The sequence below is a fragment of the Rattus norvegicus genome, chromosome 17 (assembly GCF_036323735.1).
Source record: "Rattus norvegicus strain BN/NHsdMcwi chromosome 17, GRCr8, whole genome shotgun sequence".
NCBI lineage: Eukaryota > Metazoa > Chordata > Mammalia > Rodentia > Muridae > Rattus > Rattus norvegicus.
Window position 1 is genome coordinate 878,672 of NC_086035.1, and position 23,783 is coordinate 902,454.

The window sequence follows — 23,783 nt, forward strand, 5'->3', positions numbered from 1 at the left end:
TAGAATTGTATGGCCAGTGTTAATGGGTTGGTGGATGCCCTCTTGCCATAATTTTAGGAGCATTTACATTCAGAGCAGCTAAAATATGTATACCTGTTTCTATTTATTTTTTTAAAGCTTCTATGCGGATTTTGGACCACTCAATCTGGCCATGGTTTACAGATATTGTTGCAAGATAAATAAGAAGCTCAAGGTAAATCTTCTAACTCCAGGTTTGACTGAAGTGATCACTTAGCAGTACTTTAGAGCAAGGCGGAGGAGACCTAGCTCCTGCTTAAAAGATTCAAAATTTGAAAGAGCACTTCCTCTGAGAAAGAGTGCTCCATTTGAGACCAGGTGAGCTAGTGCACACCTGACTTCTGAGCACTCGGGTGAGAAATCCCAAGTTCAAAGCAAGCCTGTGCTAGACAGCAAGATCTTATCTCTAGAAAACAGACAAAGTTTACCAAGACACCCGTTGCCTACTGAAGTATGTTTTAGGATGCCGTAAACACAGCAACGTTTAGAAGGTGTGGTGGAGTGCACCTGTAGTCTCAGCACTCTGCAAAGATTGCTATGAAATCACATGGTGCACAGCAACTGTATGAGACTGTGCAGCCTGACCCACATTGTGAGATTCTGTAAGTGGTGTTTCTCATTTGTGGTGGTGCTTAGAAATGTGTACTGTACTTTTCTGAGCCTGGAGAAATGGCTCATCAGTCACTGGATACTCTTTCAGAGACCCACATGTACGTCATAACTCTCTGTCACTGGAGTTCTAGAGGACATGATACCCTCTTCTGACCTGTGTGCATCTACAAACACTTAGTACATACATTATGCATGCAAGCAAAAACATATTAAAAATATTCTTTTTCCTAGACTTATACTGTTATACATTTGTTTCCTAGAGTTTTTTTCCGGGCTTTGAGACACACTTATGTACAACCCAGGCTGACCTAGATGTGTCTGCATCCCCTCATGCATACACCAACACATGTAGCTTGTGTTTTCTAATTTTAATGGAACGGCTTATATTGGATTCTTTGGTTCCAGTTTGTGTTGAAGAAACTCAAACAAAACTAACCTGAAGCAAAAGGCAGTTACTTTACTAACTCCCGGTCTGACCTAATGGGAACTGAAGCAGACAAGGGAAATGTTCCCTGCTTTGCCCAGCGTTCCTCCTGCCTCCCTTTCAAAGAGAGTGCTGGTAAATGGTGGGGGGAAACAGACCTTGCCCTCTCTGAGCTGGAAACTCTTCAATGTGAACATTTTACACACATGGCCTGGGAGTAAAAGAACCAAGGATCCACAGTATGCCCTTGAGGACGCACGGTGTATTCTTCTGATTGAGCACAAACCCCATTCCTTTATTCAAAATGAAAGTCACTAACTGGACACTAGAGGAGTACCTAGCTGGGCATGGTGGTGTGTGCCTTTGATCTCAGCACTTGGGAGGCAGAAGCAGGTGGATCTCTGAGTTTGTGACCAGCATGATCTACACAATAAGTTCCAGGCCTAGATTACATAGTGAGACCATGTCTCAGATTTTAAAAAAGTACCTAGTCACTATAAACTGTCAAGTAGAAAATACTGAGTTTGTGACAAAATGGATTACAATGGATTGCCTACCAGAGAACTATGTAAAACCACATTTTTTTATTTTTATTTTTATTATTTTTTTTGCTTAACACCATTACAAATTTATGGGTAAGGGAGCTGTTTTTTCCCTCCTGAGCATCATCTGTATTCACTATATATTTAGACACAAGTGTAGACTTCTTCCTAGGCCTTCTCAACAAAGTAAACATCCATAGCCTTATGTTGTTGGGTTCCCTCCCCTATCCCCTTGTCAGAGACAGTCTTTTGTTCCCACAGGGCCAACAGGCTAAATAGAATTCCCTCTCCCATCTATTGTTCCTTTGCTTTAGTTTTGAAAGAGTGGGTCTATGCATGTGTGCACCTGTGCATGCACCCTCATGCCTAATCTGTTGGAGGCTTTTATTCTTCAGAACAAATGCGTGTGTTCCTTTCTAGTGACTTGCTGGAGGCACTGCAGGTGTTGAGCAACCAGCCTAACATCTCACTGCCCACCTAGCTTGTGAGATTGGCAGTGCCCTGGATGAAGAGGGTGCCAATGGCTGGCTGCGTTCTGTTTTTGTTTTTAATTGATTTAGGTCCCTTAGTTCATATAAACCACCATGGGAAAATATTGATTGATGCTGGAGACACTAGAACATTCAAACAAGCATGGGCCAGTGAGATAAGCAGTGTATTCAAACATGCTGGACATACTCTGTTGCAGCTTTACTGATGCATTTCACATTGGTGAAGAACCACTGGGGACCTGCTGGGTGATGGTGGCTTCTTGTCAAAGTACATACATCAAGAAGCATACACAGATCCCTAGTGTGTACTTAATTTTCATAAATTAAAAAGCCTTTCAGCTTCTGTCTTGTGGATTATCTTTGCTGTATATCCATTTACCTAGTGACTTCAGGACTAGAGTTGTTTGTTTTTTTTTCTTTTTCTTTCTTTTTTTTTTTTTTTTTTGGTTCTTTTTTTCGGAGCTAGGGACCGAACCCAGGGCCTTGCGCTTCCTAGGCAAGCGCTCTATTGTTTTTTTTTTCAAAGAAGTTGTTTTTATTTCATGTGTGTGAGTGTTCTTCATGCATGTATCTTCATGCATGTAGGTCTTTGCACCATGTATGTGCAGTGCCCTCAGATGTCAGAGCAACACTGGAACAGGAGTTAGAGACAGATGTAACAGGTGGGTTTCTGGGACTTTGGGGCCAGCCTGGTCTACCTAATTAGTTCAGGCAAGCCAGGGCAAATAGTGAGAACCCGATTCAAGAAACTGAAGATACAGGGATTCTTCAGGCAACTTCTCCAGCTTCCTACTTACATCGCCTGCTACAGGAAACCCTGTAGTGTTGATTTTTCAGATCGGAACATTTATCCAGTCTCCTTTGCCACTAGCTGTGGATACTGCTGTGATCTTATATCTCCTTAGAAAAACATGGCACTACTGTGTGACAGTGGCCTCCAGTGGGAACTCTGGATTCATCAGTCTTTGATCTTTCTTGGCTCTATCCATGGCTTTCTGAAATGACACGGAGGTGCCTGTCTTTAGGCGTGTATCTGTTTACATCCTCCTGCTCCCTTCTGTTTCAAAGAATTCTAATACCACAGTACAGCCCCTGGGATTTCAGGGCTTCGGGGTTGTTTGTTCTTAGAGTTTTAGTATCGAGGTTGCTTACATGTGAGATGTAGAATTTGTCACAAAGCAGAATTTTAGGAAACTTGAAGCAGTCAAGAAAATACTAACAGCAGTTTGTTTTGATGCAGTCCATTACAATGCTGAGGAAGAAAATTATCCATTTTACCGGCACTGATCAGAGAAAGCAAGCGAATGCCGCCTTCCTTATCGGGTGTTATATGGTAAGTGTCCCCAGGCCCAAAGGTCCGAAGTGTGCTCAGCGGTCCTGCTTTACAGTCAGGCCTGGTATTTTGAAACTACTCTTTCCTAAGATACTGTCTTGGTTTGTGTCTAGAGGGCATGTGTTTGTTTGCTTTTTGAAAATCATTCACCTCAGGAAGACTTACACTCATGCTGTGCGGGGAGCATGTGTGAGTCTCTGTGTAGAACTTAAAAAAGATTTTTTTTTAAGGTTTTGTGATTGATTACAATGGAAAAGGTTGATATCTTTTAGCCTTTAAGGTTAGCGAGTATGCCTCCCGAAGCTGGTTTTGTTAATTCATAATTTGTTTAGAGAGTTGTAAAGTCATTTTACTGCAGACCCAGTGTGTGTGAATGTTAGAAGATAGCCTTTGGGTTTCAGATTATCAAGCTTAGTGACAAGCAGCCTTACCTGCTAAGCCATCTCTCCAGATATCTCTATCCTCTTTAAAGATGTGTTTATTTGTGTAAACATTTCTCTATGAGTGTATGAGCATGTGTGTATAGCTGTATGCACATGTTGGGTGTCAGCGCGCTCTCTCTCGCTCTTTCTCTCTCTTTGCTATTATGTTATCTGCCAGGATCTGAACTCCAGTCTTATGACTGTGCAGTAAGGCAGTAAGAGCTCAAACCACTGAGCCATCACCACTGCTTTGATAGATTTGTTTGCTTACCCTTGTGACCTTGACCCTAGTCTCATGCAGGCGTCTCTTACACTGGGCTGCATACCTAACAGAGCCTTATACCACCTCATACTCCTTTTCAGTTATCTTCTGTCACACAGTTTGGAGGTCTGTAGTTTACAAAAATTGGGTGTGGAATTAGTTGAAACTGCACCGCAAAATTAGACTCTTTTAGATGTTTAGGGTGTCTTGTTACCAGCTGCCTAGGCCTTTCCGATTGTCTTTTCCTGCTTATGCTCTGAAAAGTAGCAGAGAGAAATGTTTCCAAAAAAACTTAAAGTTTCAGTACTTCATCCTTGAAGGTCTGAGATACAGGAAGTGAATTGTGTCTGTTGAAGTCTGAATTCTTCAGCTGAGTTGTTTCTATCTCTTGGTGTTTCTAATGCTGGCAGCAAGTCCTCAAACAAAAGGGAAAAGGAAAAGAAAAGCTAGAGAACTTGTTGCTCTCTCAGCAGACCTGAGTCTGAGTCCCAGAACCCATGATGACGGCTCATAACTGCCTGCCCGTAACCCCAGTTTAAGGGAACCAACATCCTCTTTCGGTCTCTAGGGGCACCTGCATGGACATATGCATAGTTAAAAATAAGATAAACCTCATTTTGAGACAGGGTCTCACTGTGTAGCCCTGTTTGGCCTGTAAATCACTTTATAAATCAGACTCAGTTTCACAGAGATTCCCTTGCCCCTTTTTTTCTTTTAATAATTAAAACTTTATAATTGATTTGCAAAAAAAATAATTCATGCAGCAAGAGTTGCCATTTTTAAAGAGAGTGTGGGGTGGGGGGAGAGTGCACATACATGGATGGCATGGCACATGAGTGGAGTTAGAAGACATCTTGCTGGAGTCAGTTCTTCCCTTCTATCATGCAGGGCCTGGAGATCCATCTCAGGTCATAGGGCTGGGTGGCAAGGAGCTTGAGCCATCTCACTGGCTTGACAGGTGGATACCTCAACTATGATTTTGGTTCCGTTATTTGGCCAACTCATCTGGGGAGGGGAAGCCTTGACTAAATGACACCTTTACAGAGAAAGTGACTGCCTTAGTTAGGGTTTTACCGCTATGAACACACACCATGACTAAGGCAACTTTTATAACGACAGCATTTAATTGGAACTGGCTTACGGGTTCAGAGGTTCAGTCCATTATCATCAAGGTGGGAAGATGGCAACATCTAGGCAGGCATGGTACAAACAGAGCTGTGAGTTCTACATCTTCATCTGAAGGCTGCTAGTAGTAGAAGACTGACTTCTAAGAAGCTAGAACAAGGGTCTTAAAGACCAAGCCCACAGTGACACACCTACTCTTCCAACAGGGCCACACCTACAAATAGTGCCACTCCCTGGGTTAAGCATATACAAACCGTCACAGTGACATTAGGATTGTCAGGGTTCATGAAACATTAATGGCACCTGGAGAATCAGTTCTCGCTGTGAGAGAAAAACTTCTAAACTGTTCTTGGGGTCTTCATACCATTCAAGAGAAAGCCTGTATGGCCAGGACAGTTCCACCTCAGGGACAGGGTCCATATACGTGAATTCCTAACCAGGCTTCCCTTGGAATCGATCTCTTTCCACTGTCAGATAAAGCTCTTTTGGCCACATTGTGTGAAGCCAGTGACTGCAACTCCAGGGTGGAGAACCTCTCAGAAAACGGTCGAGAGGTACAGTGGAATCCCAGGGTTAAAACATGCTGGATAATTTTATAAATATGAAGTTGTCTTCCTGTGGAGGTTTTTTTGTTTTGTTTTGTTTCTTTTGTTTTTTTCAAGGCACAGTTTCTCTCTGCAATAATTGTGACTGTCCTGGAACTCCCTTTGTAGACCAGGCTGACCTTGAACTCACAGATCTGCCTGCCTCTGCCTCCTGAGTACTGGCATTAAAGGCTGCATTGCCAGTGCCCCGCTCATTCTTCTGTTTTAATTTGTTGGTTCTGTGGATTAAACTTAGGGCTTCCTCCATCTAATCAGGTGTTCCACCATAAAGTGGTACACCTGGCCCATGGCTGGTGCTTTTCAACAGTGAGTGAGAAAGGTAACTTCTTGTATTTGTGGATAATGTCTTAATGTATTTGGTCCATTTTGATGCACCTTTGACTTTGCTAATGGTTGTATTTGGGGGCACAGAACCTTAGCTTTGTTTCTGTGTTTTCATGGTTAATATGTGGATTAGCATTCCTCTGAGAGGTTTATAAAACCTTGCACATCAATATTGATTCCATGGTTAAGAATTTGCCAGGTGTACTGACTGGTTTTGCGTGTCAGTTTGACACAAGTTGGAATCATCAAAGAAGAAGAAACCTCAGCTGAGAAAATGCCTCCATGAGATCCAGCTGTAGGACATTTTCTCAATTAGTCAGTGGTGGGGAGCAGCCCCTCGTGGGTGGTGCCATCCCTGGGTTGGTGGTTCTGGGTTCTGTAATAAAGCAAGTTGAGGAAGCCAGGGGCAGCAAGCAGCACCCCTCCCTGGCCTCTGCATCAGCTCCTGCCTCCAGGTTCCTGTTCTGCTTGAGTTCAGTGATGAACAGTGCCAAGAAAATGTAAGCCAAATAAACCCTTTTCTCATGAGCCTGGTCTTAGGCATGGTGGTTTTGTCATGGCAGTAGAGACCTTGACTAAGTGGCCAGGGAAACTGCATTGATTTGGATATTCATCAAGTTTATTACTCTACTTATATAGAAGCCAGTTTGTGGGAAGACCAGAGTTTGTGGTTGTGGCAGGTGTCTTTCAAGCTGCGATGGGTGGGCTAATGGGGGAGCTTGGAGTGTTTATAATGCTTGGTGGGGAAGCAGGAGAAAGACTTCCAATAAAAGAAAGTTATTAATAGTAGAAAGAGTGTTGACATGTAATAAAGACACTTCAAAAGATAAAACACCTAAGTGAGCAAGGCTTCTTTGTTTGAGCCAATTTAGTTCTCTGGTTAATGTCTCGTAGAGATGCGTGCTAACCCCCAGGAACTGAAGTCTTGATAACCTTTCCTAGAGTTGTTGAAGTTTGGAGGTGTAGTATAAAGCTTGAGCAGTAACGTTGAAGCACACCAAAGATGTAGAAAGAATTTTTCAGCTCAGCATTAGGTTGAACACTTGCCTAGCATGAGAAGAACCCCGAGTTCCATTGCAGGGAAAAAACCAACAGAAAGAAACAGAAGGACCGGGGAGATGCAGCAGTGGGTAGGAGTGCTTACTGAGCACGTGCGAGGATCGAGTTCTTATTTCAGTGCTCATCTGTGACTTGGAGGTTTGTTCTTGGCTTGTTCCCAGTAGCTCATTTCTAAAGTATCCCATTTATAGTGTTCTGGGTCTACCACAGCTGGTCGCTTCTCTTCAGGTTCATGTGTCCAGGTAGTGAATCTCCCTCACCTGACTAGTTCCCAGAGTTCCCCCCTCTCTCCCTCTCCCTCCCCTCCCCTCTCCCCCATCTCTCTCTGCCAGATGTTCCACCTTCTAATCCCGCCTCAGCTTATTGGCCATCAGGTTTTTCTTGGCCATGCTTTTGCACAGTATACAAGAGATCCTCCCTCCACCCATGTACACAACTGAGCACAGCTGTGTAGCCTTGGCCCCAGCACTGAGCAGTCCAGACAAGTGAGCCTCCAGTTCAGAGGCAGGCAGATCTCTAAGTTCAAGGCCTAGTCTACAGAGTGAGTTCTGGGACAGCCAGGGCTAAAAAAGAGAAACCCTGACTCAAATAAAAAAAGAACAAAACAAATATTTATTAGTAGCTACAAAATAATTGTATTATCTGTTTTAAAATTTCCAAACAAGGATCAGTGGGTTTTGAACATACTTGCTCAATATTCTGAAAAACGCCCATCAACTTTTCCTTTAAAGAAGAAAAGATTTATTTTGTGTATATGGGTGTGCTGGCCTTCTGATATATGTGTGCTCTGTGTGTTTGCTTGGTACCTTCACAGGTCAGAAGAGGGTGTCAGAGCTTCTGAACCCGGAGTTCTGGTTGTGAGCTGCCTAATGTGGTTGCTGGGACCTGAACTTGGGTCGCCAGAAAGAGCAGCAAGCTTTCATAACACTGAGCCGTTTTATTTTAAAGATTTATTTTATTTCTGGTGTCGTCAGACACACCAGAAGAGGTCATTGGATCCCATTACAGATGGTTGTGAGCCACCATGTGGTTGGTGGGAATTGAACTCAGGACCTCTGGAAGAGCAGACGGTGCTCTTAATCGCTGAGCCATCTCTCCAGCCCCTGAGCCATATTTCCAGCTTCCATGTTTTTGTTTTTGTTTTGTTTTCCCTTAACTTGAACCTAGGACTTAATGCACGATAGTTAGATGCTCTACCATTGAGCTACATTTATATGTATTTTTGTGTTATTTGTGTATTTGTATGTTTGTGCATGCCATGGTACACATTTGGAAGTCAGAGAACAACGGTTTTTTTTTTTTTTTTGGTTCTTTTTTTCGGAGCTGGGGACCCAACCCAGGGCCTTGCGCTTCTTAGGCAAGCGCTCTACCACTGAGCTAAATCCCCAACCCCAGAGGACAACTTTTAAGATGTCCACCACTTGGGATCCAGGGATCCAGCTGAGATTTTCAGCCTTGGTGGCAAGTTCCTTTATCCACTGAGCTATCTTTTTTTTTTTTTTTTGGTTCTTTTTTTCGGAGCTGGGGACCAAACACAGGGCCTTGCGCTTCTTAGGTAAGTGCTCTACCACTGAGCTAAATCCCCAGCCCCTCCACTGAGCTATCTTGCTGTCTGTCTTGAGATCCGCTTTTTAAATTAGAAACAGTTACCATTCAGCCTTACTGTTTATTATCTGTGGTCATCCCTCCTGTTAAGCCTTTCTGTAGGCTGCCTCATCTCTTCCTCAGGTTATACATACTTTGAGGGCAAGACTTATAACATTTTTCTCTGTAAAAAAAAATAAAAACAAAGCTTCCAAAGTGTAGACTCCATGACACAGCAGAACACTTACCTTGTGGCTTGCAAATTTACTCTCTTTCATGGTTAATAAATTACTCTGGAAGAGTTAATTGTGGTAACTTGTAAGTTCCCTGGTAAGTAATTTATCATTGTATTTTTTTAAAAAGCAGTTCTTACAGTCCTTAGAATGGCTTACCTTGTAAGCATTCATATGGAAAATTATGGTCTTAATTAATTCCTGAGCCTGTACTCAGCAGTCTGTGAGTAGAATCCCACAGTCTGAGAAGTGAAGCTGAGAACTTTAGGACTTTAATGGTGGACTTTTGGCCCTCTGGTCCATTTGTTAAGGGATTTCATTGTTTTGGACTCTGGGCAGTCAGCTAAAATGGCTTCAGGGCAAGGAACTGGATGTGAAGTGGGGCTAAGACCTGGTGTCTGGAAGCTGAGCGTCAGATTGCTTTGGTGCAGTTGGTGCAGACGAGACGAGACCATAAGGTAGAGCCAGGTGGATGGTCACAGGCTCTGTCACTGTCCTGTGTAAACCCCCTCCTCATGTGTTTGTAACACATGAGGCAGAGAGAACAACCAGGCAACTGTAAACACAGCAGCCAGGCCCCCAGACAGCAGCCACAGGCACAGCACCTCAGCTGTTCCAGGGTGGAGGCTGTTCTGCTCCCAGCTCATGAGCTCACATCTCTGTCCACTCCAGTAAGCACCCCAGACACTGTGCCCCCTGGGGTTGGCTGAGTGGTGTTTGAAAGATCCCACGCAGAGAGACCCTTACTCAAGTCTTGGGAAATCGCGGACCCCAGACACAGAGAGACCATTTTGGATGTAATAAGCAAAGGCGAGGTTTATTACGGAGACCTATTACAGAGATCTCCGGGCCGACACATATCCCACGCAGGAGACAGAGGTGTCGACCCCGAGAGGCTGGGAAAAAAAGTATTTAAAGGCAGAGGCTGTGAGCACCAGGGGATGGGGGATGTCAAAGGGGAATGCACCACAAGTTACAGGATTGTTTTATGGCTCCAGGAGATAAGGGGACGCCAGAAGGTTTTATGGCCCCCTGGTTCCTGGAACAGAGCTACTAAATCAGGAGAAGGGTAGGGTCTTCAGGTCCTCATTATTTTTAAACGTTTGTCAAAACTGATGGAGCATTTGTATTTGAAACACCTCTGGTTAGGCTTGGGCTGTCCGGTTTCTTGGAATGCTCTCTGTAGGACACAATGGCTGAAAAGCACAAGTAGGGGCTTATCAGGGTCTGGAGGATGGCCCTGAGTGAGCTGGGGGGGGATGTCTTCCTGCCAGACGTCCCATGAATCAGTCCCATTAACTCAGGCTGGTTCCTGCATTCCTTTTTTTTATGGCTTGTCAGTCCTGCCTGAACAGTGTTTCCTGTGCTCCTTTATCTTTATGGCCTGCTAGTCTTGGCTGCAGGGCTTAGCCCTGGGTCTGTGGCCTTTTGGGGTTTATTTTTTAATTTTTATATTTATAAACCTAGAATTCGTATAATTTTCTTTTCATTCCCGTCTTCTCCTATTAAATAATTCTAATCTTAGAATTTTGATATCAAGTCTTATTTGGTCTCACCAGTTGTCCTAACTGACTGGTACTGTTGTCTCACAACCATCAACCGCATAGCACCCACTCAATTTTTAACAAAAGCAATTAACCTGTTTGTCACGCAGGAGCCAAAAACTAAAACCAAGAAAATTATTAATAATGGCCCAGCTGTAGCAGAGAGTAGGGTAGTCATCTAGGGAGATCTACTAAACTAGCTCTCGAACCATCTCTGATGTGTTTTTCTGTCTGTCTTTTGTCTAACCTTTCTCTAAGTTTATTTATGGAGTCTTTAATTACTCCTGAATGGTCTGTATAGAAGCAACATTCTTTCAGTGTAGCACACAGACTCCTTCTTTAAGGAATATCAGGTCTAATCTTTTCTTATTTTGAAGGACTACCTCTGAGAGGGAGGTTAGGTATTCTTGGAGGTCAGCTAAAAAGTCTTTAGCATCAGGATTTTATCTGGACACTATCTAAACCTATATACCAAGGTCATGACTGTCTTTCAGAACTTCTAAACTTATATAGGTTGTGATCCCTGAGGCACAGTCCCAAGAAGTGTTAGGAGTATTAACATATGTAATGTTACATCATTTGTAATAGAAATCAAGCCTATCCCACACCTATCTTGATAGAACCCAGGACAAACATGACTGAATTTCCCTCTAGGTCCCAGCTCTCAGCCCTAACAGCTAGTACACGGCTGGTGAGGGCTGAGAATTGACGGCTGTCAGGGTGGTCAGCAGCACCAGGTACGGTCCTTTCCAGCGAGGCTCGAGTGTCTGGGCTCAGTGTAGCTGCTTCCGACCTGGAACTGATGGGATGTCTCAGGGGTCTCCGGGGCATAGGCTGCTGTCAGCTGTGAGCAGATTTCTTTCTGTATCACCTGTAGGTCTTTTAGCCTTTAGGCGTTTGAAGAGAGCAGGCAGAAGTGAGGGCCTTCCATCCATCTCTGGAACACTTTTTCTGGCCTCTAGTAGGATTCTGTCTTTCCTCGGTGGTAAAGAAGACCTGTAACAGTTACTAACAAGCATCTCAAATGGGATGGTGAGAAAACAAGGGAATCTCGAGAATAGAGGTCCACTGAAGAGGGCAAATAGCATTTAGTCACACAGCTAAGCCAGGAGGCTTTCTTGGGACAAAAACACCTTGTGTCTGTGAAACAGAAAAGTGAGCAGAGGGGCAGTCTATCTGTTACAGGTTGTCTCTCTGGACTTAGATTTTCCCTTAAGGAGTACCTTCCTTTAGTGTCAGCTCAGTGGCTTTATCGCTCAAGAGACCCATCCTCTAAATGGCACTGGGCTTCCAGTAACAACTAATAACAAAAGGATGGAGAGACGTTAGAACCTGGGTGTTAGATTCTAAGCACTGACAAAAGAATTGTAACCAGTTCACTTGGGGCTTTCAGGACCTCAGTAGCAGCCCTTTACCAAACTTTCTCAGTGGGCTAAAGGCCCATGGAAAAGAAAACATTAATCCTGACCTTGGCCACAGCCAAAGCCTGAATTTTAAATCTTGACTGGCAAAACAAAACAAAGTTCTTTACAGTTTGTTGTAGATTCTTTGAAACTATTTTAGGGGCTTCTCTGTCCCCCAACCTGGGACATTTCGACCACAGGGGCAGGAACTAGCTGCTGTGGGGATAAGATCAAAGGCATTCTCTATGCTAATGATGACCAGTGAGAAAAGTAATTTAATGCTGGAGACTGGCTCCTCTCTTGGAATAGGGCCAGCAGATAAGGCAGGCTCCTTAAAGAACTTCTCTTAATGAGCACCCTCTTTCTGTGAGCAAGAGTTGAAGGTCTGGTCACTAAAAGCAGAAATTCCTTTCTTGTTCTTGTTTTTCTTAGAGTCCTCTCCCACCTCACTCTCAGCCTTTTTAGATTATTCTTTATGTAGCATTTTTAACACAGCCTGTCCCTTTTTTATAGCCTGTTGACAGCATTTCTGATCTTTTAGGCAGCTACGCACTAAGTGCCATACCGGCTGAAACTCCACCTTTAAGATTCTTTGTTCTCAAGCAAAATTTAAATCCTTTTCTAGCTTATCTCAGCTGTCCACCGTGAGATTCCCAGAGATGGCGAACCAAGGTGTAGTAATTCACTAAGAAATCTCTCTATAGTGTTTCTTTTTACCTTAAGCCTTTTACTTTTAAACAGCTCCTGAAGAGCCAGAAAAATTGGGTGAGACTTGAGAAGTCCCCATGCTCGCTGCAGCAGCTCCGCAGCTAATTTCGCTCCCCCCTACTGTGTGTTGCGAGCACAAGCACAGATAAAACACTATGTTTTAAAAACTTAACGTTGGCTATCAACCAACACACCGCCACTAGAGCGGGGTCCATAAAATTAAGTTTTTTACTCACTATACTTGTTTCATACCGGAGGCCTAATCTGGGGAACTTTTTTATTTATGAGCGGTTTCTTCCTCAAGGCTTTTGTTAATGTCTGTTTACACAACTGTTAACAGCAGCTAGGCTGATCAAGGGGAGTAAAGGGAGGGGCATCTCTCCTTGGGGAGGAGGCTCAAGAGAGAAAGACAAAACTCCCTGGCAGAAAACAATTTTTCTCAAGCAAATTATTTTTAACTCTTAACTTAAGCACCAAGAGGACCAAGTAAAACTCTATGACGAACAAAGCAAACAGTTTCATGATTTCAAACACAGTCGTCAGTCCAAGATTTTAAACACAGTCATCAGTCCAAATTCAAACACAGTCGTCAGTCCAAAATTCAAAAACGAAACAAAAGCCAAAAAGACACTCGACAATACCACAGAAAACAAGCCAGACAAACAATATCAAGACAAAGCATCTTATAACCAACTTTCACAGATGCCTGGTACCTTCAGTACGTGGCCCAAACTGCAGCTTAACCTTAGCTGCTTTTGGGATGAGATGGACCATCTGATTCCACCTCCCAACAGGATTCCAGAGTGTCCTCTTGTCCTAACGACTAAGCACACTTGTCCGTGCCTATATTTAAATAGGCAGCCGAACTCGACCTCTGACGGAGTGGGATTCCTCGTCCACTCCCGCCTAGGTAAAAGGAGCATTCCATCTCCTTTGTTCCAGAAAACCAGAGTCAGGTCTTCCTGACTGTCCATAGCCGGGCTCTCCCGACTGTTCTCCGCCCGTGGAACGTCTTCCAGGGGCTGCAGCCTTGCGGGCCCGGGGCGTCCCCCCTTCCGCAGCCAGGGGGTCCTCACGGACCACAAAGGCAGCTGCACTGAGTGGGGTTACACATCCACTCTCCTACAGGGCAGGAATACACATCCACCCTCCTAGCACAGGGCAGGAATACACATCCACCCTCTCAGCACAAGGCAGGAATACCCATCTGCCCTCTTACCACAGGGCAGGAATACCCATCTGCCCTCTTAACACTGACCAGTACTAAGACACACATATACACACACACGGCGGAACCAAAACAGAGACAGACACAGACGGACAATTGCGGCGCCGCTCACACAGAAACACTCAGACAAACATCCAACTCACCTCCAAGGGGTCTTCGGAGTCTGGGGTAGTCGCGCAGATCCCGGACGAGCCCCCATAAATATGAAAGATCCCACGCAGAGAGACCCTTACTCAAGTCTTGGGAAATCGCGGACCCCAGACACAGAGAGACCATTTTGGATGTAATAAGCAAAGGCGAGGTTTATTACGGAGACCTATTACAGAGATCTCCGGGCCGACACATATCCCACGCAGGAGACAGAGGTGTCGACCCCGAGAGGCTGGGAAAAAAAGTATTTAAAGGCAGAGGCTGTGAGCACCAGGGGATGGGGGATGTCAAAGGGGAATGCACCACAAGTTACAGGATTGTTTTATGGCTCCAGGAGATAAGGGGACGCCAGAAGGTTTTATGGCCCCCTGGTTCCTGGAACAGAGCTACTAAATCAGGAGAAGGGTAGGGTCTTCAGGTCCTCATTATTTTTAAACGTTTGTCAAAACTGATGGAGCATTTGTATTTGAAACACCTCTGGTTAGGCTTGGGCTGTCCGGTTTCTTGGAATGCTCTCTGTAGGACACAATGGCTGAAAAGCACAAGTAGGGGCTTATCAGGGTCTGGAGGATGGCCCTGAGTGAGCTGGGGGGGGATGTCTTCCTGCCAGACGTCCCATGAATCAGTCCCATTAACTCAGGCTGGTTCCTGCATTCCTTTTTTTTATGGCTTGTCAGTCCTGCCTGAACAGTGTTTCCTGTGCTCCTTTATCTTTATGGCCTGCTAGTCTTGGCTGCAGGGCTTAGCCCTGGGTCTGTGGCCTTTTGGGGTTTATTTTTTAATTTTTATATTTATAAACCTAGAATTCGTATAATTTTCTTTTCAGTGTTAACTTTGACCCTTTGACTGTGTGTGACTGTTGTTTGCAGATCTGCTGCTCTGCTCTTCACTTCAGTCCTGGTTTTAGGCAGGATGGTTTGCTGTCTATAAATAAGGGCTGAGCAGTGGCCTCCTATCAGTAACAACAGAGCGATCCCAGATGAACAGCTAATGCCTCCTTTGGAGAAGATCAGCCTGCAAGGGTTGTGTAACTCATGGAGTATTTTTAAATGGTTGTAGTCCTTTCACCCCCACTCCGTGTTTAAAAATTGAGATCACAGTGCTAGGGCTATAGTTCACCTTGAGCGTACTTGCCTCGTGTGCAGCAAGCCTTGGGTTTGATTTCTAATACTGAGTAAACCTGGTGTGATGTACGTGCTTTCAATCCTTAACTCTTGGGAGTCAGAGACAGGAGGCTCAAGCATTCAGCCTAGGCTACATGACACTCTGTTTTTAAAAAAACAAAACAAAACAAAAGATCTTTCTTTTTTTAAAGAAAAGATCTAAATGCACTGAGCATGGTGGCATAAGCCTTTATTAATTTCAGCCCTGTAAAGGTAGGAGCAGGTGGGTCTTTTTAAATTCCAGGCCAGCCTGGCCTACACAGCAAGTAATAGGCAAGCCAAGGTAACATAGTAAGATCTGCCTCTAAAGACAAAAACGAAAGTCAACATGACTAAACAGTTCTATAGACCTGCATGGAACTGTCAGAAAAACAGATTGGAGAAAGAATCAAGAGTTTTGCTTTGTTTTTGTGTTTTAAACTGTAGCAGTGTTCAGGACTTACATCCAAGCCCAGCTCACTCATTTTTACAGACTGGCTTCTGTAGAGAGGAATGTTTAGTTGTTTCTTGTTTATTTGGAGGCAGTGTTTCTCTGTGTAATAGCCCTTAGCTGTCTTAGAACTCACTTTGTAGACCAGGCTGGCCTCAAACTCAGAGATCTGCCTACCTCTTTCTCCTGAGTGCTGGGATTAAAGGCATGTGATGCTGTACCCGGCTGGTAACAAGGTATTTGATTTTCAAGTTCCTATACCTAAAGTAAGGACAGCTATAATGCATTAAGTAAAAGTAACAAAGCTAAGCCTATCTGATGTCTTTTTTTTTCTTTGTTTGTTTGTTTGTTTTCCCTTTGAAACAGAGCTTTGTAACTCAGGTTGGTTTCGGACTCTGCATTCTCTTGCCTCAGCCTCCCTGGTACTAAAATAACAGGCCTGTGCCATCAGACCTGGCAATCTGATTAGTTTTAAAAAATGAGTTAGGGGCTGGGCTCAGTTGCTAAAGTAGTTGAGGATTTGAGTTTGATTCCTAGAACCCATATACTGGGTGTGGTGATAGGCACAAAGTCACAGTGCTGGAGGTTGGAGATTGGAGGGTTTCTGATCACAACTGTAGCCTAACTGCGCTTCAGGACAAAGAGAGACTCATTTCAAAGGAGGTGACACCTGAGATTGTCTTCAGCTTCCACACGTGCATACAGCGTTCACACACATCAAAAGAAAGACCCATTGTGAAAGTTTTAGTTCGTCGTTTTGTGAATCTGAGTTGTGTATATTCTGCTTCTGCCTACCTTTGAGCAGCTGAATGTGAACTTGTATTGATTTTTGTGCACATGCTGTGGTAATTTGGAGACAGTTCTGTTTTGTTTTTGTTTTAAACTCAGTCAAATTCTTGGCATAGGAAAGACTCTGTCATCTGGCTGACATGTGAAAATAGTTACAGGAGCTTTTAAAGGCTGCAAACATTGTGACATTTTCTGCATAAAGAATATTTGCAAATAGTTTATTGCTTTCTCCTGTGGCTATGTTGGTTGTTGGGACCCAAATGCCTTTTGTTGTTCTTAAGTCTGGCTCAGTAACTGGTGTTCTGTTTGGTCTCGACACATTATCAGAGCCCCTCCTAAGTGCAGATGAAGCTTCAAAGCGTGTATAAGAACAGAAATAAGAAACACATGTTTAGTTGGGTTTTTGTTGCTGGAGGCCAGGCTTGTCAGAATTAAAACCATGTACGATGGAGTAGGGGTGCTTTTCTAGGTTGCAAGTCCTTCTGTCACTTAGGAGCACCTTCCAGTGGTTTCCATTCCAGGACCACAGGCTCACAAGACCCAGAATTGTTATCAAAGACCTAAAACAGCAACAACAACAAAAATGTGAAATTGTCTTTGACCCTCATGTTTTGGTTTGGCTTTCTGCTTGTACCAGAGAGCTGAGTTCTCGAGCTGGCTTTGTGCTCCTGGCCTTAGGCTTTCTGCCTCATTTTCCAAGTAGCCAGAGCTGCAATCTCTGTCTGTCTGTCTCTCATTCTCTAACGTTAGTCTTCTCTCCCCCTCACACCACCTGCATGCACACACGCACGTACAGCCTGCAAATCGAGTGCATGCACGTGCACGCACGCACATGCACACGCACACCACCACCATTCTTGTCTGACTGCTGTTCATTGATTTAAAACAATCTTGAAAACCCTACTGTCTTAAGTATTTCCTATAGTATTTTTATGTATATTTATTTCACATGCTTGTACTTCTCTATCTATGGAGCCCAGACAACCACTTCTGAGATTTAGTTCTCTCCACCTTGTGATTACCAGGGATCAAAGGCAGGCTTTGTAGCCAGCATTCTCACCTGCAAGACCATCTTGCTACAGGTACTTAATTTTTCCTTTGTGATTTCTGTTTCTGCACAGAAATGAGTAGTCACGTCACATCTCTGCAGTGGTCATGTAATTTTTCAGTTGTTTTGCTTATCTGGTTTTATAAACTGAGTTGTTTTCCTTCCTGTCGAGTGTGTTGCTGCATGACCTACAAGTCACCTCTAGAGTTAGTGACCTTACAGTAAATAACCAGGTTTTGGCAAATATTTATTTATTCACTTTATACCTCAATATCCGCCTCCCCTGGCCCCATTTGTGTGCATGCTGGGTGAGCACTCATTCAGCTGAGTTAGATCCCCAGCACTGTTCCCTTAGTTCCCTTAGGTTAGGAGTTGGGAGTTGCTTCTCTTGGACAGGTCAGGTTCTCAGTTCCTGGTCTTTAGCTTTCTGGACGATTGTCTCCAGAGGTGGCTCACACACATCTCCAGCAAGCCACTGTTGGACTTGAGCAGGAGACACTCTTCATTGTGTGATCTGCTGAGGATTGCCCCAAAAATGATGGTTTATTTTCCAGAATGTGAGATCTCAGGAAAAGCAAGACAGACACATTCTCCATTACCTCATCCCAAAAGTCTCAATCTGTCGGGTTATTTCCCCCCTCCTTTTTAAACATTTATTAAAACTTACTTGTTTATGTGCACGGGAGTTTTGTCTACATGTCTGCCTGTGCATCACATGTGCCCTTGGAGGCCAGAAGATGGTGTCTGATCCCCTGGGATTGGAGTTAGAGACCATTGTGTGGCACCAGTGTAGGTTAGGAGAAAAACCTCTGAGAGTGCACTTGAGATCTGGTTCAGATGTTAAGAGCACTGTCTGTTCTTTTAGAGGTGCGGAATTCAATTCCTAGCAACTACATGGTAGCTCATAACCAGCTGTATGATGCTCTTTTCTGGCATACAGACAGAACACTGTATACACAATAAATAAATGAACAAATTATTAAATCTTGGGGATGGCGGAAAACCTGGAAGTAAAAAGGTTCTCTGGGAGACCAGCTCCTAACCACTGAGCCAGCTTTTCAGCCCTACACTCCTGTCACTTCTGTCATTTCTGAGAGGACAGGTTAAAGGTGGAAACACAAGGAGCTAAGGTTCTTTGGGACTGTCTTGGAATCTGGCTGTCATAGTAGCTAATCTTTTTCTTGGTAATCATCTGTTTCCTGGCTTTAAAATAGCACCATGACATTCGAGTGGGCATTCTGTATACATAGCTTCTGATAAAAATATCCTGAAAGACTTTGCTGAGGCATTTCTTGTGTCTAAATAAGCAACAGTAACATATTATAAAATTATGTTGATTTAGAGTTTGCTAAACTGAGCACTTGTTTTAGTATAGAAATCACTTAATAAGACTTCTCCTAAGGACCACGTTGAGAATAGCTTCACTTGGAAAAGTCTTCTCATCAAAAAAAAGAATTGCTTTGAAAACAAACACTGCAGATATTTTTTTAAAAGATTTATTTCTGAAAATGAGCGTGCCTTTAATTCTAACACTTGGGAGCCAGAAGCAGGCAGATCTGAGTTCGAGGCCAGCCTGGTGTACAGAGCAAGTTCCAGGACTGCCAGGATTACACAGAAACCCTGACTTGAAAAACAAAAAGTATAAGGGTTTGCCTGCATGTAATTATGTGCACCACACCACATGCATACAGTGTTTGTGCGTGGAGTGCATAGCGGGTGTCAGATCCCCGGATTTAGTTATACGTGGTCTTGAGCTACCAACTGGGAACTGAACCCAAGTCCTGTGCAAGTTCAGCAACTGCTCTTAACCACGAACCATCTCTCCAGCCTGCTAACAAATATTTAATACTTATGTACAGAGGTTTACATTAAATCTCTTAAGTTTCTTTCAGGGTTAGGGTTAAGTCTTAACTATTTTTTGTATAGTCATTCCCCAAATAGATTTAAAATGCAGTTTTTTAAAATTCATGGTTGGAATCTGGAGTGTTCTCTCACCGCCCATAGGAAAAAATTGCTGTACTGCTCTATTTTTTGAATTGATCTTGTGTTCTAAGACTAACCCACAGTTATTAACGAATTAAAGGCTATTTTCTTTTGAAGTTCAGAAGGAAGTCAGGACACCACCATTTTGGTATTAAAAGAAACCAAAAAGCTACATTCTTGTGGAATAAAAATTGCTTTAAATTGTTAAGGAAAAAAATGTGTATAGTTCTGTATAGAGAAGAAGGTGGAAAGCTACAGAAATTCTGAATAAAGGTTCTCTGGATTTCATTTGAATTATGTGTATATGCACACACGTTCAGGAATACACAGCAAATCCAACTCCTTTGCCTTATTGACTTCCAGGTGCTTTGATTTACGTATTTGTTCAGGTGATTTATTAAAGAATATACTGTCTTAGAAGGTTTTTTTCCTTCTTGACAGTTCTATTTATTATAACTCTTAGTAACCTTCAGGAAATTTCTTGTCTAAAGTGTCCCACGCATTCAGGAATTTTTATAGTCTGATACCTGATTTGATCATTAATGAAAGTTGCAGTGAGTGCTCTATATAGAGTGTTCCAGGCTAGCCACATGGCTACATGGTGAACCCTTATCAATCAATAAATCAGTAAGTCAGTTAGCCACAGGGCTACAGATGAACCCTTATCAGTCAGTCAGTCAGTCACTTAATCAGGCCAGCCACAGGGCTACATGGTGAACTCTTATCAATTAGTCAGTCAGTAAGTCAGTAAGTCAGTCAGCCAGCCACAGGGCTACAGGTGAACTCTTATCGATCAATCAATCAACCAGTCAATCAGTCAGTCACTTAATCAGGCCAGCCACAGGCTACATAGTGAATGAACTCTTAATCAGTCAGTCAATCAGGCCGGCTACAGGCTTCATGGTGAATCTATATCAGGAAACCTTTATCAAGGAAGGAAGAAAGGAAGATAAACAAGCAGTTGTGATGAAATAGTAGCTCTGATCATCACCCTCTTGTTACCTGAAAAGGTGATTGATAACTGTCTATTTGAAAGAAAGATGTTGCCTTTCCTAGGCTCGTCATGTTTGTGAGTCTCTGGTATGGCTCAGTAGGTGGCATCATCAGTTTTCTATTGCTTTGGGCTCTTTACATACGTCCACCAAGGCCTTTTACTCCAAAGACAGTACAAAAGAACCCAGATGACCATGGGCTAAACCTCTCCAAATTTAACCAAAACACCACCCACCCCCACCGCCGTGTAAGATGGTTATCCTAGGCACTTTGTCACAGTGATGGAAAGTGAACTAACACAGATGCAAACTGGGGCAAAGCCTAGCACAAAATTGTAATTTTCAGCCATAAATCCGTGGCCTTCCATGCACAGCCAAAGCTATATATCTTCTAGAAGGCCGCTGGGAAGTTGCAATTCATGGGCTGGAGAGACTCCAAGAATACAGTGACATGCACATAAATGCTGAAGTTTTCAGGTCTTATCTTGGCCTTTATTTTTGTAGTCAATAGAGTCAGTATTGGAAACAGTGACAAGGCCCCGCTCTCATGCAACCAAAACCTGATTTTGACTTAAAATTATTTTTTCAAAGTCACTTTTCGCTTGTTCAGTTGCTGCTTGCTGTTTTGTTAGCAGGTGATCCACAGGAAGAAGTGGCATTGTGGCAGGGCTTTTACATTTAGCTTTGGGTTTTGGTTTCAGAGGGCTTTTTCGTTTTTGTTTTTTTGTTGTTGTTGTTTTTTGTTTTTTTTTTGTTTTTGTTTTTGTTTTTAACAGAATGGAGAAAAGGTAAGATTTATTAGAGTCATCGTGTGTTAGTCAACTTTCTAGTACCGAAACATACCTGAGATTATACCTTGTGATGAGGAGAGCTTCATGGTGGATTGTGCTTTTGCATTTATGTCTCATCTATGTGCTCAGTTTGTGCTGGAGCCTGTGACTTGGGGACAGTGCATTAGGGCAAGGAACATGTGGTGGGGCAACCTGCTTACCTCATGTCTATTCAGAATGGTTGAAAGAAGAAACTGCCAAGTCCCAAAGTCTCCTTCAAGGACACCCCCAGTGACCTAAATTACCCTTTGGCCTCCTTCTTCATGACAACAACATGAAGACCAGACTTTAATACCCGCCCTGTGGAGGCCATCTCAGATCCACAGTAGAGGAGAGGTTAGTCTGAGCAAGGGGAAGGAGACACCTGGAGGGCGTAAGGGTGCTCCAGTGTCATGTTTACTTCTGTTGCTGTGATAAGGTCTCAACAAGCAATTTAGGAGAGAAGGTGCTTACTTGGCCTACAATTGCAAGTTCAGTCCATTCTTGAGGGGAAGCAGAGGTAGGAACTGCTATCACATCCACAACCAAGAGCAAAAAGGAAGAAATACCTGTCTGCTTGCTCTCAGCTAACTTCCTCCTCTCTTTCACTGTTCAGGAAGCCCTCCCTAGGGAATGGTTATCTCCCATAACGGGTTGGGTCTTCCTATAAATTAACAATTAGCATAGTCTCCTATTGGCATGCCTCTCAGCAAGAATCTCTTCCTAGGTGTGATTCTAGGTCTTGTCAACACTAACCAACACAACAGGAACAAAATACAAAATAAAATATAAAATAAAATAAAATATTTTAAACAGGTTGGATTTTTCTTTTTTTTTTTAGGGGCTGGGGACCGAACCCAGGGCCTTGCTCTCGATAGGCAAGCGCTCTACCACTGAGCTAAATCCCCAACCCCTAAACAGGTTGGATTTTTAAATTATGTAGTTATTTAAAAGATTTATTGATTTATCTTATTTATATGGGTGCTCTGACTTCATACATACCAGAAGAGGGATTCATATCCCGTCATGGACAATTGTGAGACATCATGGGTTTGCTGGGAATTAAACTTGGGATCTCTGGAAGAGCAGCCTATAGCCCTAAATTCATAGTTTTTATGAAGTAGTGTATCATTTTTTTCCTAAATAATAATAGAACTGTTGTTAGGCTCTACCTTAAGGATGTATGTGTTGAATGATTCCGATAAGTTGAATGAGAGTATAGGTGATATTTGTAAGTTGGTTTGTTTTACTTGAAAACTTGATAATTTAGGCAATTATGTAATTAGGTAAGACAACATATTTCTTAGTTAGGTGCCAGTGGCACAAGCCTTTAATCCCAGCACTCGGGAGGCAGAAGCAGGTGGATCACTCAGTTCAAGGTCAGTCTAGTTCCTGGACATCCGGGGAACACATTTCTTTATTCTTGGGATTGATTTACATTTCGCTGGACCTTTTCCTACTGCTACTGAGGGTAAGTAAATGTTTGAGCATTCTGTTAGTTAGTGTATCTCTTTTTCCATTGCTGTGACTAAATATCTATCAAGAGCTACGTAATAGGATTTATTTTGGCTCATGGTTGAAGAAGGTGAGCCTGTCATGGTGTGTTCATGTAGGAGGATGTGACTGGGACTCTTCTCAAATGACAAAGAAGCAGAGAACAGGGAATCTTGTCTTGTCCCCACTTTGCCCTGTTTGTTTGATTTTAAAACCTCAGCCCATGGGAGGGCAAGTTGTTTATCTCTAGTTAAACCTCTCTGGAAATACCTTCAGACACTCACAGAAGAGCATCTTCTAGATGATTCCAAATGCAGTCAAGTTGACAGTGAAGATTAGCCATCACAGCTCTTGTTTGTGGAGAGTAAATGGAATAAAATTCTAGTAAGAAACCGTTTAGACCATGGGAAAACAGTCCATTTATAACTGTTAAAACAGAAAATAAGGACTGGAGAGATGGCTCAGTGGTTAGGAGCACTGACTTCTCTTCCAGAAGTCCTGAGTTCAAATCCCAGTAACCACATGGTAGCTCAGAGTCATCTGTAATGGGATCCCATCCCCTCTTCTGGTGTGTCTGAAGACAGCTACCGTTTACTTATATATAATAAATCTTAAAAAAAAAAAGAAAGAAAATAATTGGAGTGTTGTCTAGAAACTGTCGAATCTTTATAATTAGTTCTAAATGCCCTTAGTAAATGTTTTTAATCCAGTGATAGGCTTACATTTAAATCAACTACTTATAAACTATTTTAAGTTTTCCTTAATTTCATAAGTGTTCTCTCCGCAAACCAGATAAACACCAATCTCAGTCAGATAGGAATGGTTTATTGAACACACATCTGATACTAATCAGATCATGGATGTGGCTCAGAATTATCTGGGGCAACAACAACAAACATTTCTCAGGGCAGGCTTATAAAGGAAAAAACTGGGGCTGGAGCAATAGCTCAGTGGTTAAGAGCACTGACTGTTCTTTCAGAGGTCCTGAGTTCAAATCCCAGCAACCAC

The 23,783-nt window shown here is 43.1% G+C and overlaps 1 protein-coding gene and 1 long non-coding RNA gene across 25 annotated transcripts in view; one reads left to right on the top strand and one right to left on the bottom strand.

The window, feature by feature from the left end:
* The window catches only part of Cdc14b (cell division cycle 14B), an 88,701-nt gene that overhangs the window by 28,400 nt on the left and 36,518 nt on the right, over positions 1 to 23,783 (top strand). For all 24 annotated transcript variants that reach the window (XR_005495291.2, XR_005495292.2, XM_039095841.2 and 21 more), the window contains 2 exon segments: positions 118 to 193; positions 3,328 to 3,420. Coding sequence is in view for 22 of the 24 variants with exons in the window: in XM_039095841.2 (XP_038951769.1) it covers positions 118 to 193; positions 3,328 to 3,420 (169 nt within the window). In the remaining 2 variants the exon portion in view is untranslated.
* LOC134482653 (uncharacterized) lies at positions 9,824 to 16,827 on the bottom strand. The gene is made up of 2 exons (XR_010059019.1): positions 14,061 to 16,827; positions 9,824 to 11,465 (listed from the first exon to the last, which is right to left on the bottom strand). It is a non-coding gene; the product is annotated as an uncharacterized LOC134482653 (long non-coding RNA).